The sequence below is a fragment of the Oncorhynchus clarkii genome, chromosome 10, assembly GCF_045791955.1.
Source record: "Oncorhynchus clarkii lewisi isolate Uvic-CL-2024 chromosome 10, UVic_Ocla_1.0, whole genome shotgun sequence".
NCBI lineage: Eukaryota > Metazoa > Chordata > Actinopteri > Salmoniformes > Salmonidae > Oncorhynchus > Oncorhynchus clarkii.
In genome coordinates this window covers 56,150,532-56,162,852 of record NC_092156.1, presented here as the reverse complement: position 1 = coordinate 56,162,852, position 12,321 = coordinate 56,150,532, and the positions used below count along the sequence as shown (strand labels likewise).

Genomic DNA, 12,321 nt, shown 5'->3' with positions numbered 1-12,321 from the left:
TATATGTATATATATGTCAGGTGACTATGCAACAGGATATTAGATCAACCAGAGTAGCTGCAGCTTACATGTGAGCGGGTGTGTAAAGTCAGTATAAATGTATGTGCATATTATGTGTGAGTGAGCAAATGATGGAGTGAGTGTTTGTGTGTGTGTGTGTTGGGGTGACAGTGTGTGTGAGTGTGTAGGGCCCTGTGAGTGTGCATAGAGACAGGGAATATACTGAAATAAAAGATCTGTGTAGCTATTTTGTTAGCTATTTATCAGTCGTATTGTTTGGGATAGAAGCTGTTCAAGAGCCTGTCGGTGTCACACTTGGTGCACCGGTACCTCTTGCTATGCGGCAACAGAGAAAATAGTCTATGGCTTGGGTGGTTGTCGTCTTTGATGATTTTCTGGGCTTTCTTTTCACACCGCCTGATATAGAGGTTCTGGATGGCAGGCAGCTCGGCTCCTTTAAGTGATTTGGACTTGAAGCTGGCTACCTGTTTCACTGCTGCCCCGTCGATGTGGATGGGAGGGTGCTGTACCCTGTTTCCTGTAGTCCACGATCAGCCCCTTGGCCTTGCTGACGTTGAGGGAGAGGTTGTTGCTCCGGCACCACACTGCCAGGTCATTGACCTCCCTGTAGGCTGACTCATCGTCGCCGGTGATCAGGCCTACCACCGTTATGTCGTCAGCGAACTTGATAATGGTGTTGGAGCCGTGCGTGGGGTGAACATGGAATACATGAGGGGACTAAGCACACACCTTTGTGGTGCCCCTGTGTTAAGGGTCAGTGTGTTGGAGGTGATGTTGCCTACCCTCACCACCTGGGGTCGGCCTGTCAGGAAGTCCAGGTTCCAATTTCAGAGGGAGTGTCACGGTCGTTGTATGGAGGAGACCTAAGGCGCAGCGTGGTAAGCGTACATTCTTCTTTAATAAAGAAAGAACACTGAACAAAATAAAAACAACAAAACAAACCGTGACGCAAATATGAGTAGTGCAGACAGGCAACTAAACATAGAATAAGAACCCACAAATACTCTAGTCAAAATGGCTACCTAAATATGGTCCCCAATCAGAGACAACGATTAACAGCTGCCTCTGATTGGGAACCAATTCAGGCCACCATAGACATACAAATACCTAGACTTACAAAAACCCCTAGATATAGGCGACTAGGGGCCGTCGCTGGAGACCCCGGGCTGGGGACCGTCGCTGGAGACCCCGGGCTGGGGATCGTGGTGCGTGGTGCCGGTACTGATGGTACCGGGCTGGAGACACGCACCTCATGGCGAGTGCGAGGAGCAGGCACAAGACGTACTGGACTCTGGAGGCGCACTGTAGGCCTAGTGCGTGGTGCCGGCACTGGTGGTACTGGGCTGGTGACACGCACCTCAGGGCGAGTGCGGGGAGCAGGCACAGGATACACTGGGCCGTGGAGATGCATTGGAGATCTGGAACGTAGAGCTGGCACAATGCGTCCTGGCTGGATGCCCATTCGCCAAATGCGAGGAGCTGAAATGGAGCGCACCGGGCTATACTAGCGCTTTGGAGATACCGTGTGCTCCACCGCATAACACGGTACCTGACCAGTAACCCGCTCCCCACGGTAAGCACGAGGAGTTGGCTCAGGTCTCCAACCTGATTCAGCCAATCTCCTCGTGTGCCTCCCCGTAAAAAAATATTGGGGCTGCCTCTCCATGCTAGTCGTGTCCGTGTCGCAAACTCCATTCTCCGGTATCCCTCCTCGCACTGTTCAATTGAATCCCAGGCGGGCTCTGGCACTCTCCCTTGGTCGACCGACCACCTCTCTACCTCCTCCCAGGTTGTCTCCCACTCATCTTTCTCCGGGTCCAGGATGTCCACTCCTTTTTAGCATGCTGCTTGGTCCTTTATGGTGGGTTCTTCTGTCACGGTCGTTGTATGGGGGAGACCAAGACGCAGCGTCTTAAGCGTACATTCTTCTTTAATAAAGAAAGAACGCTGAACAAACTAACAAAAACAACAAACTGAACCGTGACACAAATATGATTAGTGTAGACAGGCAACTAAACATAGAATAAGAACCCACAAATACCCTAGACAAAATGGCTACCTAAATATGGTCCCCAATCAGAGACAACGATAAACAGCTGCCTCTGATTGGGAACCAATTCAGGCCACCATAAACATACAAATACCTAGACTTACAAAAACCACTAGATATTCAAAAACCCCTAGACAATACAAAAACTAACATACCCACCCTAGTCACACCCTGACCTAACCAAAATAATAAAGAAAACAAAGATAACTAAGGTCAGGGCGTGACAGGGAGATGTTCAGACCCAGAGTCCTAAGCTTGGTGACAAGGATAGGGCTGCTGATTTAGGATCAGTTTTGCCTTTAAGATCACAAACAATATTACACAGACAGACCGACCTGATCCTAGATCAGCACTCCTAAGGTGAGACACTTTATGAATACAGGCCCAGTGTTTGATTATATTTGTCTAGAGTTTACAAAGGACATGACTGCCATCTACAGGATAATAGGATGTACTGTATATGGGACTCAAGTGAATGGTGGTCCCAGCAGTTTTTCCATCTGTTGTCTCTAGTTACTTGATATACTCCATGTAACAGTTAATCACCAACCTAGACTATGACCAGTGGTAGAAATGGAAAGGGAACCCCCAAATGTAAAATCCTTGAATTCGATGTAAAAATTCACATTTTCCATGTCAAAACGATTACAATCCAGGAACCAGGTTCCCCCTGGAATGCCGAATATGAACCGAACAAGTTAGGACATGTTATGTCATGCTATGCTATGACATTGGTAAAAAAAAAAATCAATCCATCTCCACCATTTAGCTCAGCAGCAACCAGCACTAATGCGTGTCATCGCCTTGTTGACAATAAATCACTGCAGCAAAGCAACAGTCCATGACCTGATAGTAATGGAAGGTCACCTAGAACCTCATCAACACCTCTCTATGGCAGGCCTGCTGACACATGACTCTCGCTCACGCTTTCTCTCTCGCTTTCGCCCTGCCCTCACTCACGCAGTCGCAGGCACAAATACAATATCAACAGTAACGGAGAGTAAATGGCTGACCGATATCTGACTAATGACCAACTAGTGCCAGGGGTTAGGGGTTGAGATGGTCATTAATGAGTCGGAGGTCAAAGGTGAGACTGAAAGGGGATGGAAGGTTAGAGTCGAACCGAACCTACTGTGGTGATAGATTAAACTTTTGGATGGGAAAAAACTCAAGTGTGTGTGTGTGGGATAGAAGGGGAAACTTCCCAGAGGGCCTTATTGTGTGATCATTATTCTTATGGACAAGATTAAAGTAGAACCCCACAGGGGTTAAACTGACCCAGATTGTGTGCTCAGTGCTTTTTGGTCCAGGAGTAGGTTTAATCCGGGACAGGGACTCTGACTCTTATACTTTAATCTTACCTGCTCAATGTGACAATTCAATATTTTGACGTTTATTAATCCCCCGTTTCTCACTGGAACATCGCCACCATGAATTACGTGCACAAAGTCAGAAAGTGCTATCCCGTGTTTTAACATTGACTTCTGAATAATTGCTACGACACTGACTTGGGTCCAGTCCTCAATATAAACATAACTGTTTTTCCTAAGAGGAAGCTACTCTTTTCTTAAACCATCCATCTTCGGGCTGAGCAGATATCATTTGTCTTTATTTGTCATACAGACTGGTGGTGTTGAGTCTATTTGCAGTAGTGATTGGCCTCCTTTGGCTTTCAGCCTGGTTGGAGCTTCAAGCCCATTTCCCACGATCCTGTTTTCTCATAGTTCATAGATAAGGGGACTTTTGTCAATTTTAATCCAATTAAAAAATGAGGTTGTTGTTTTATATAAACCTTTTGGCTATTTTACTTCCCCAATCCCCTGTAAAATAAGACAAATGAAAACAATCATTCCTAAAAAGGGAATTGTTTGGAACTGCACTTGGAGAAATCTGTTACATTCAATTTAAAATCCCAGTTGGGACTGCTACACAGCAGCCCCAAGGAGGAAGTGAACCTGAACAACATAATTTATTAAACATTTAACAATCTCAGGGTTGGGTAGGTAACTTTCTAAATGTAATCCATTACAGTTACTAGTTACTTGGCCAAAATTGTAATCAATTACGTAACCTTTGGATTACTTGAAATTCTGTTACATAATTCGATTACATTCTGTTACTTTTGGATTGCTTTCCACTTAAAAGGAATTAGAAGAAAACAAAGATGATCTATTAAACACATTTGGTGTGTCATCATAGTGGTCTCTGATTTATAGTCAGACTCACTCAGGTGGAACAAACTTAAACTTGCACCTTTTTTTCAAATCTGAATTGAATGTCATTGAGAAAACAGAAAAGTGTCAATGTATTTTTTTTTCAAACCAATAATCATATCGTTTTTGTAATCAGATTACATGTAACTAATTACTCCCCCATCCTAATTATCATTGACAATGGATATCTACTGAATTCCCATGTATTTATTCCATGACAACAGGAAGTATTACTACCAATATAAACAAGCACTCAAGTGCTTCCATAATTGTCCATGTCAACTGTTTACTTGTGCAGTCGTTAAGTTAAACAAATTTGTGGTGGGTTGTATCTTCCCAGGGTTTAGCGAACATGTTGTAAGATTAATTTGAGAACCACAAGATGAATCATAGGCAATTAGGGAGCATGCTTGTATTCTCTGTCCAGTAGTTGATGCAGTTGCGAGGGATATCTATTTGAATACGTTTCACGGTTGCAAGCTCATCACAACGGAGGCTTTGATATACTAACTAGGCTAACTGATGGACAACAGGTGGTGCTAAATTGTAATTTGCTGTAGTGGGACCTCGGAGAACATCATTTCGAAATATGCCACGTCTTTATAATATTTGACTGAATGACTGGTAAGTGAATTTCATATTGAAATGTATATTGAACCGTTGCAAACCACGTTTGTACTGTCTATGCTTGCATTTTTGTGTGTGTGAATAGGCCAATATTACTTTATTTTGTGTAAGGTGTCATGTCAAGATTTTTCTAAACAATGTTGAACCCCGGGCCATTTACATCGCTACACTCAAACAGTCTACATTCAACAGCATTTCTTTTAACGTTTTTCCAAATCTTACACATTTAGGATTCTGAGTAAAACAAAGTGAGTTTGGGAAACATATTACTGTATAATGAGCCTATCATATGCCTTAGCTAAAGCATTATCAGAGCACATCCAGACACAAACCATATAGGCTTCACTGAAGGCTTTGTCCTTTTATGGAGCCTCCTCCACAGTGAGTTATTAACCAGGGTCCATACTTCCATTCCTTTATCTCCCAGAGTGATGGCGTTCCTGCTTAGGGCTCTAGTGCTACCTGTCTTCCTGTCCTCGGTGCCCTGGGTGGCAGGGTCAACGTTCACCCTGCTGCTGTCCTTGCCCAACACCTCCATGCCCTTCAGTGTTGGCAGGATCGGGGCGGGCGCCCTCATCGCCATCGACGCCGTGAACCGGAGTCCCGATCTGTTGGCAGGTCAGTACTCAAGAGACATTGTATAGTACATATGTGATACATAATGTACATAACGCAGATCCGTTGTTTGCTATAACAAATGGACAAGGAAGTTGTATTGTATTGCATGCAACCGCTGTGAGTCCCCTGAAGCACACTGAGAAACACTGGCCACGAGGACATCAGAAGTCGTACTCATTCGATAGCCACTGTAAGCTACTGTGTTGTATGTCCTCAGGTCATTGGCTGGAGCATGAGTACGTGGATGATGAGTGTAGCGACGTGAACGGCCCGGGGAAGATAGTGGAGCTACTGCACAGACGGAACTACAGCGCTTTCATCGGCCCCGCCTGCTCCGACGTAAGGCCCCCCCCACCTTCACCGGCGCGAATTAACAAATCACACATTACATTGCACTAACTACATTATCTGCATTTCAAATCAAATCAAATCAAATTTGATTTGATTGGATTGGATTTGATTATCTGCATTTACAATCCAATGATGATAGAACACCCTCTTTAGGTGTGTGCGATCACTGCCAAGCTGGCAGCTTTCTGGAACATTCCCGTGGTCAGTCCCACCTGCGCAGACCAGCAGTTTCTCATCAAAAAGGTCCAATATCACTTTTTAATATAACTCATATGCCAGTAACTATCTGTAGCTAACTTACATCCCTCAGAATCTGGAGTAGACAGTTGCAACATTATCACATGTCATGTTCTGTGGCGGTGACAGGCTTACCCCACTCTTACCAGAGTGTTTGGCCCCTTCACCAAGATGGGCTCGTTCTTTGTCAAGATCTGTGAGAAGTTTGGCTGGAGACGTATAAGCATTATCTACGACCACAGACCTGCCTGGATCGTCCCTGCTGAGGGAATCAGGTACGATACGACGCAGCACGATACAATACATTCGGATACAATACAATAAATACACTTCAAATAGACACTGGAATGTGATGTACTTCTCTACATAGGGAGGAACCTGATGAAATGACCTACCATTTATATTTCTATAAGGTACCAAGCTGAAGTCAGTAACATCACTGTGGCTAAATACCTGGCATTTCAAACACCTCTCGGGCAAGACAACACTCACACAGCCCTCACACAAGCACGTATGCTCCAGGAGGTTGCCGAGGTGTCTCGCAGTAAGTTTTCTGTGTTCCAATGTCCACACCAGCATACTATTTACATTGAAGTAATTGGCCATGCGTGCTAACTGGTATGCTAATAGGGTTATTTTAATGTGGCCTATGTTTGGTGTTTGTGTCTTGCCCTGTAGTCATAGTGATCTCAGCGCGTGGGGAGGTGGTCAGGGACTTCCTGGTCGAGGCCCACAGGAGAGGCCTCACCACAGGGGACTACGTCTTCTTCTGCTTCGAGCCCTACAGGCTGGAGGAGATGTTTGGCAACTTTGACTGGAAAAGAGGTAGGGTGTGTCCCAATTGGCACCCTACGATACAATACAATACTATATGGGGACTTTTGGGAATGCTATTGGGATTATATAACCTCAGGACGAATCAATGAATGGTGTTGATGTGCTGCAGGAGATGTGGATGACTCAGTGGCTAAGCAGGCCTACCAGGCTCTGTTTCTACTCTCTCTGTACAAACCCAACGACCAGAGGTACTGGAACTTCTCCAATGACGTCATCCGCAGATCCAGAGAGGACTTTGGCTATGCCTACGCACCCAACGAAAAGGTGTGCTATGAAACACACACACACACCTGTCGCTTGACCCTGTCTGGAGTGCCAGATGGGGTGGGCTTTGTGCTTTTGGGACTATTTCATTGGTTCCGTTGCACCAGGCAAGCTCAATTGAGCTTGACCAATTTCCAAATATTATTTTGAACCCGGGTCTGGTACTTAGCTACTATGTTTAACTGTATATATACTGTACACTCTTAGAAAAAAGGGGCAATCTAGAACTTAAAAGAGTTTGAATAACCTAGAACCTTTCCCTTTGAATAACCTTTTTTTGGATCCAGGTAGAACCCTTTTGGTTCCAGTTAGAATTATTTTGGGTTCCATGTAGAACCCTTTCTACAGAGCGTTCTACCTGGAACCAACATGGGTTTCTCCTATTGGGACAGCTGAAGAATCTTTGGAACCCTTTTTTCTAAGAGTGTATATACAGGATATGTAATTATCTATTTCTGACTGTTTGTCCAATGGCAGGTGTCGGTGCTGGCAGCCATAGCCCATGACTCTGTATGGCTGTATGCTCAGGCTCTGAATGAAACCCTGGCGGAACGCGGGGACCCATACGACGGCTTCACCATAACCCGCAAGATGTGGAACCGAACCATCACAGGTCAGCCCTTTTGGATGATTCATTTCACCTGTATGTTATCAGGTAGGTAGGTATAACCTTAATGGTTGCAGTTAAAGGTCCATTGATATTATTTACAGATGTTATTTACAAGAGTGATTATATTTCATTTATATAATACAATTATTTCATTTGATTTTTTATGTTTTGCACAGCAGACCCATTGAGGTCAAAATGCCTATTTTTCAAGGGAGACCTGGCCAAGAAGGCAGCTTCATTGCCTCACAGAGAGATGTACAGGTAACTGCAAAAACAAAGAGTAAATGAGGAATACAAAGTATATTGAAAGCAGGTGCTTCAACACAGGAGTTAATAAAGCAGTTTACATCCTATCATGCTTTGGGTCTTGTATAAAAATAAACAGCAGCCCATTCATTTGGCCCAATGCCTTATTAAGACACTATGTTGGTGTTTCCTTGATTTTGGCAGTTACCTGTATATGACGGTGTTTCAAACATAATGACACGTGAGGTGTGGATAGCCCATATGTTTGTTTTCTGGACTCTGTCCGTTAGGTATCCAGGGTGACGTTACCATGGACGCCAATGGAGACAGGGAGTCTGCCTATATGATGAAGCACATCCAGGGCGGAGAGAACGACAGGGAGTTCAAAGTCAGACGCTAACACCCTAATCACACTTTCTCTTTCTCTGTCACTCGCTCTGTTTTCTTTCTATCACTCCAACACTTCCTTTCTGTCTATTTCTATCACTTTGTCACTCTCTATCTTTCAGTCCTTCTATCTCCTACATCGCACTCTCTGTCTCTCGGCCTCTCTGTCACTCTCTATTTCTCCATCTTTATCTTGCCATACCACTGTCTCTCTGTCTGCCTATTTCCGTATTGAAAAAATTATATAAAACCTCTCTCTCTTGCGCTCTCTCTCTCTCTCTCTCTTTTTTTGTTGTTGTTGTTGCTCTCTCTCTCTCTCCCTCCCTCCCTCCTTTCCAACCCTCTGTTTTCCCCTTATTTTCTGCTAACGTCTACAGTGTTCACATCTGAAGCCACTTTTATCGCAGCCTGTCAAAAAGTTTAACACCCATGTTGACACTCTTCTGAACAATTACAGTGCTGATTTAATTCTTTGCCACTGAATTTATTGTCGTTTTGCTTTTCAACCTGAATCTTATCTCTTCGGCCCACATTTCAGTTGTCTGATTTCAGTGTATTTCTGATCCTGAACACCCAACCAGTGGAACACAGAGTGCAACACACACACACACACACACACACACACACACACACACACACACACACACACACACACACACACACACACACACACACACACACACACACACACACACACACACACTCCTCTACTCTTCTATCAAGTACCTACCTAGGACCAGCTTGGTCATCAGGGCCACCACTAAAAGCTCTGGAGAGTGCAGTCTCTTAATTATCACCTTGAAATGGCTTTGAATATTGGACCTTAAAGTTATTTCAAATGACAGTTATTTATTATAAATGTATTTTGTTGCAACATTCTTCTCTGTTGGCCCCTCGCTGCTGGTATCAAAGCAAAACCAAATGTTATTTTGGTTTCTGTCGAACGTGGTTTCATCCGACCATGCATCTCATCACCTTTCAAGTCTCATGTCTTCTCAGCAAATGAGTGATGTGGCAACAAAATGAGTACATTTAAAAAAGATCTAAGGGAAATGTAAACCGATCAGCCAGGAGGTTTTGAGCTTCACAATAGTGAGAGCATGCATACCGGGAAAACAATAATGATCATTTGCATGCACTGCCTATTGACATACTGACATGCAGTATTACAGTAGATCTGACTTGTATTTTGGATAGCATTTTGATGCTATATTGATTACTATGGCAAGTTAAGATCATGCCAGCATCTACTGGTATGTGACATCCATAGAAAATGACTCGTAAACTTTAACTTCCTGTCCCTCCTTCCTGTGATTGACATCCTTGAAATGGGCTGCATTAAACACACAGCCTTTAATATGCCAAAAATGTTAAGTAATCATAGGTCATGCTATCTTCTCACCTGGTAGGTAATCGCCAATTACTTTGGTACGAATAAGGCTTATGAGCCAGTGGAGGGGGTCCAAGTCTACTGGCCAGGAGGGAGGAAGACCCCACCGAAGGACACACCCCACTTTGGCTTCAAAGATGAGCTCTTCATCAATATCGGTACTGTGTGTTTGTTACACCAATGGACCTTCTCTAGTCTTCTCTAGGCTCTGCAGTACTCACATGATCATTTTGTGTTGAGTTGATAGCTGACCCGTATCAGACCTGCTTGGGTTAGGTATATACAGTGGGGCAAAAAAGTATTTAGTCAGCCACCAATTGTGCAAGTTCTCCCACTTAAAAAGATGAGAGAGGCCTGTAATTTTCCTCATAGGTACACTTCAACTATGACAGACAAAATGAGAAAAAAAATCACATCGTAGGATTTTTAATGAATTTATTTGCAAATTATGGTGGAAAATAAGTATTTGGTCAATAACAAAAGTTTCTCAATACTTTGTTATATACCCTTTGTTGGCAATGACAGAGGTCAAACATTTTCTGTAAGTCTTCACAAGGTTTTCACACACTGTTGCTGGTATTTTGTCCCACTCCTCCATGCAGATCTCCTCTAGAGCAGTGATGTTTTGGGGCTGTTGCTGGGCAACACAGACTTTCAACTCCCTCCAAAGATTTTCTATGGGGTTGAGATCTGGAGACTGTCTAGGCCACTCCAGGACCTTGAAATGCTTCTTACGAAGCCACTCCTTCGTTGTCCGGGTGGTGTGTTTGGGATCATTGTCATGCTGAAAGACCCAGCCACGTTTCATCTTCAATGCCCTTGCTGATGGAAGGAGGTTTTCACTCAAGATCTCACAATACATGGCCCCATTCATTCTTTCCTTTACACGGATCAGTCGTCCTGGTCCCTTTGCAGAAAAACAGCCCCAAAGCATGATGTTTCCACCTCCATGCTTCACAGTAGGTATGGCGTTCTTTGGATGCAACTCAGCATTCTTTGTCCTCCAAACACGACGAGTTGAGTTTTTACCAAAAAGTTATATTTTGGTTTCATCTGACCATATGACCTTCTCCCAATCTTCTTCTGGATCATCCAAAATGCTCTCTAGCGAACTTCAGATGGGCCTGGACATGTACTGGCTTAAGCAGGGGGACACGTCTGAGTGAGTCCCTGGCGGCGTAGTGTGTTACTGATGGTCACTTTGTTACTTTGGTCCCAGCTCTCTGCAGGTTATTCACTAGGTCCCCCCGTGTGGTTCTGGGATTTTTGCTCACCGTTCTTGTGATCATTTTGACCCCACGGGGTGAGATCTTGCGTGGATCCCCAGATCGAGGGAGATTATCAGTGGCTTGTATGTCTTCCATTTCCTAATAATTGCTCCCACAGTTGATTTCTTCAAACCAAGCTGCTTACCTATTGCAGATTCAGTCTTCCCAGCCTGGTGCAGGTCTACAATTTTGTTTCTGGTGTCCTTTGACAGCTCTTTGGTCTTGGCCATAGTGGAGTTTGGAGTGTGACTGTTTGAGGTTGTGGACAGGTGTCTTTTATACTGATAAGTTCAAACAGGTGCCATTAATGCAGGTAACAAGTTGAGGACAGAGGAGCCTCTTAAAGAAGAAGTTACAGGTCAGTGAGAGCCAGAAATCTTGCTTGTTTGTAGGTGACCAAATACTTATTTTCCACCATAATTTGCAAATAAATTCATTAAAAATCCTACAATGTGATTTTCTGGATTTTTTTTTCTAATTTTGTCTGTCATAGTTGAAGTGTACCTATGATGAAAATTACAGGCCTCTCTCATCTTTTTAATTGGGAGAACTTGCACAATTGGTGGCTGACTAAATACTTTTTTTGCCCCACTGTATGACCAAAAATGCAGCTGCTGGTTAAATGTTGTCCCATGCTTTCTGGTAATAATCATTATCAGTCTAATGCAATGATGTAGATATACCCGGAATTGCTGATGATTTGCGAGGCTTTGAAGCCATCGGTCGGCCATATTGGCACGCCCCAGTAGGTACAGTCATCCATAGGAATGAATGGATTTCTACAGTATTTTAATTAAATGTTTCAAGGACAAAATGTATATTAGTATTTTGATGTTGAAGTGGGGAAAGTACCATTAGTAATAAAAAAAAATTACTTGAAATAAGGAAAATGTTGTATATATGTTTCTATTTTTATGTTTAGCTCACGTAATATAATTTAAAAGTATGCATTAAGTTGTCTGTAATATTACATTTGGCAAAAACGAATGCAGACATAAATGCATTTCTATAGCTTCCAAAAATATTTGGTGCCAAAATGTGCCAAAATGGAGGCAAAGTGACTTCAACACAGCGCCTCCTGTTAGACATCTGGTGTATATATAAACCATTGGTCTCATGATATAAATTTATAATTTATTTAGTCATAATTTATTTCCAATCTTAATTAATTTATCAAGTACATTCGTTTGATTAGTTCATTT

The 12,321-nt window shown here is 43.3% G+C and overlaps 1 protein-coding gene across 1 annotated transcript in view; it reads left to right on the top strand.

Moving 5' to 3' along the window:
• Positions 1 to 4,661: 4,661 nt before the first annotated feature.
• The window catches only part of LOC139419670 (atrial natriuretic peptide receptor 1), a 30,771-nt gene continuing 23,111 nt past the window's right edge, over positions 4,662 to 12,321 (top strand). The window contains exons 1-11 of the mRNA XM_071169657.1: positions 4,662 to 4,908; positions 5,339 to 5,529; positions 5,747 to 5,868; positions 6,034 to 6,123; positions 6,247 to 6,392; positions 6,531 to 6,661; positions 6,796 to 6,942; positions 7,064 to 7,218; positions 7,696 to 7,831; positions 8,365 to 8,462; positions 9,871 to 10,009. Of these exons, the coding sequence (XP_071025758.1) occupies positions 5,343 to 5,529; positions 5,747 to 5,868; positions 6,034 to 6,123; positions 6,247 to 6,392; positions 6,531 to 6,661; positions 6,796 to 6,942; positions 7,064 to 7,218; positions 7,696 to 7,831; positions 8,365 to 8,462; positions 9,871 to 10,009 (1,351 nt within the window). The 5' untranslated portion in view covers positions 4,662 to 4,908; positions 5,339 to 5,342. The remainder of the gene's footprint in view (positions 4,909 to 5,338; positions 5,530 to 5,746; positions 5,869 to 6,033; positions 6,124 to 6,246; positions 6,393 to 6,530; positions 6,662 to 6,795; positions 6,943 to 7,063; positions 7,219 to 7,695; positions 7,832 to 8,364; positions 8,463 to 9,870; positions 10,010 to 12,321) is intronic.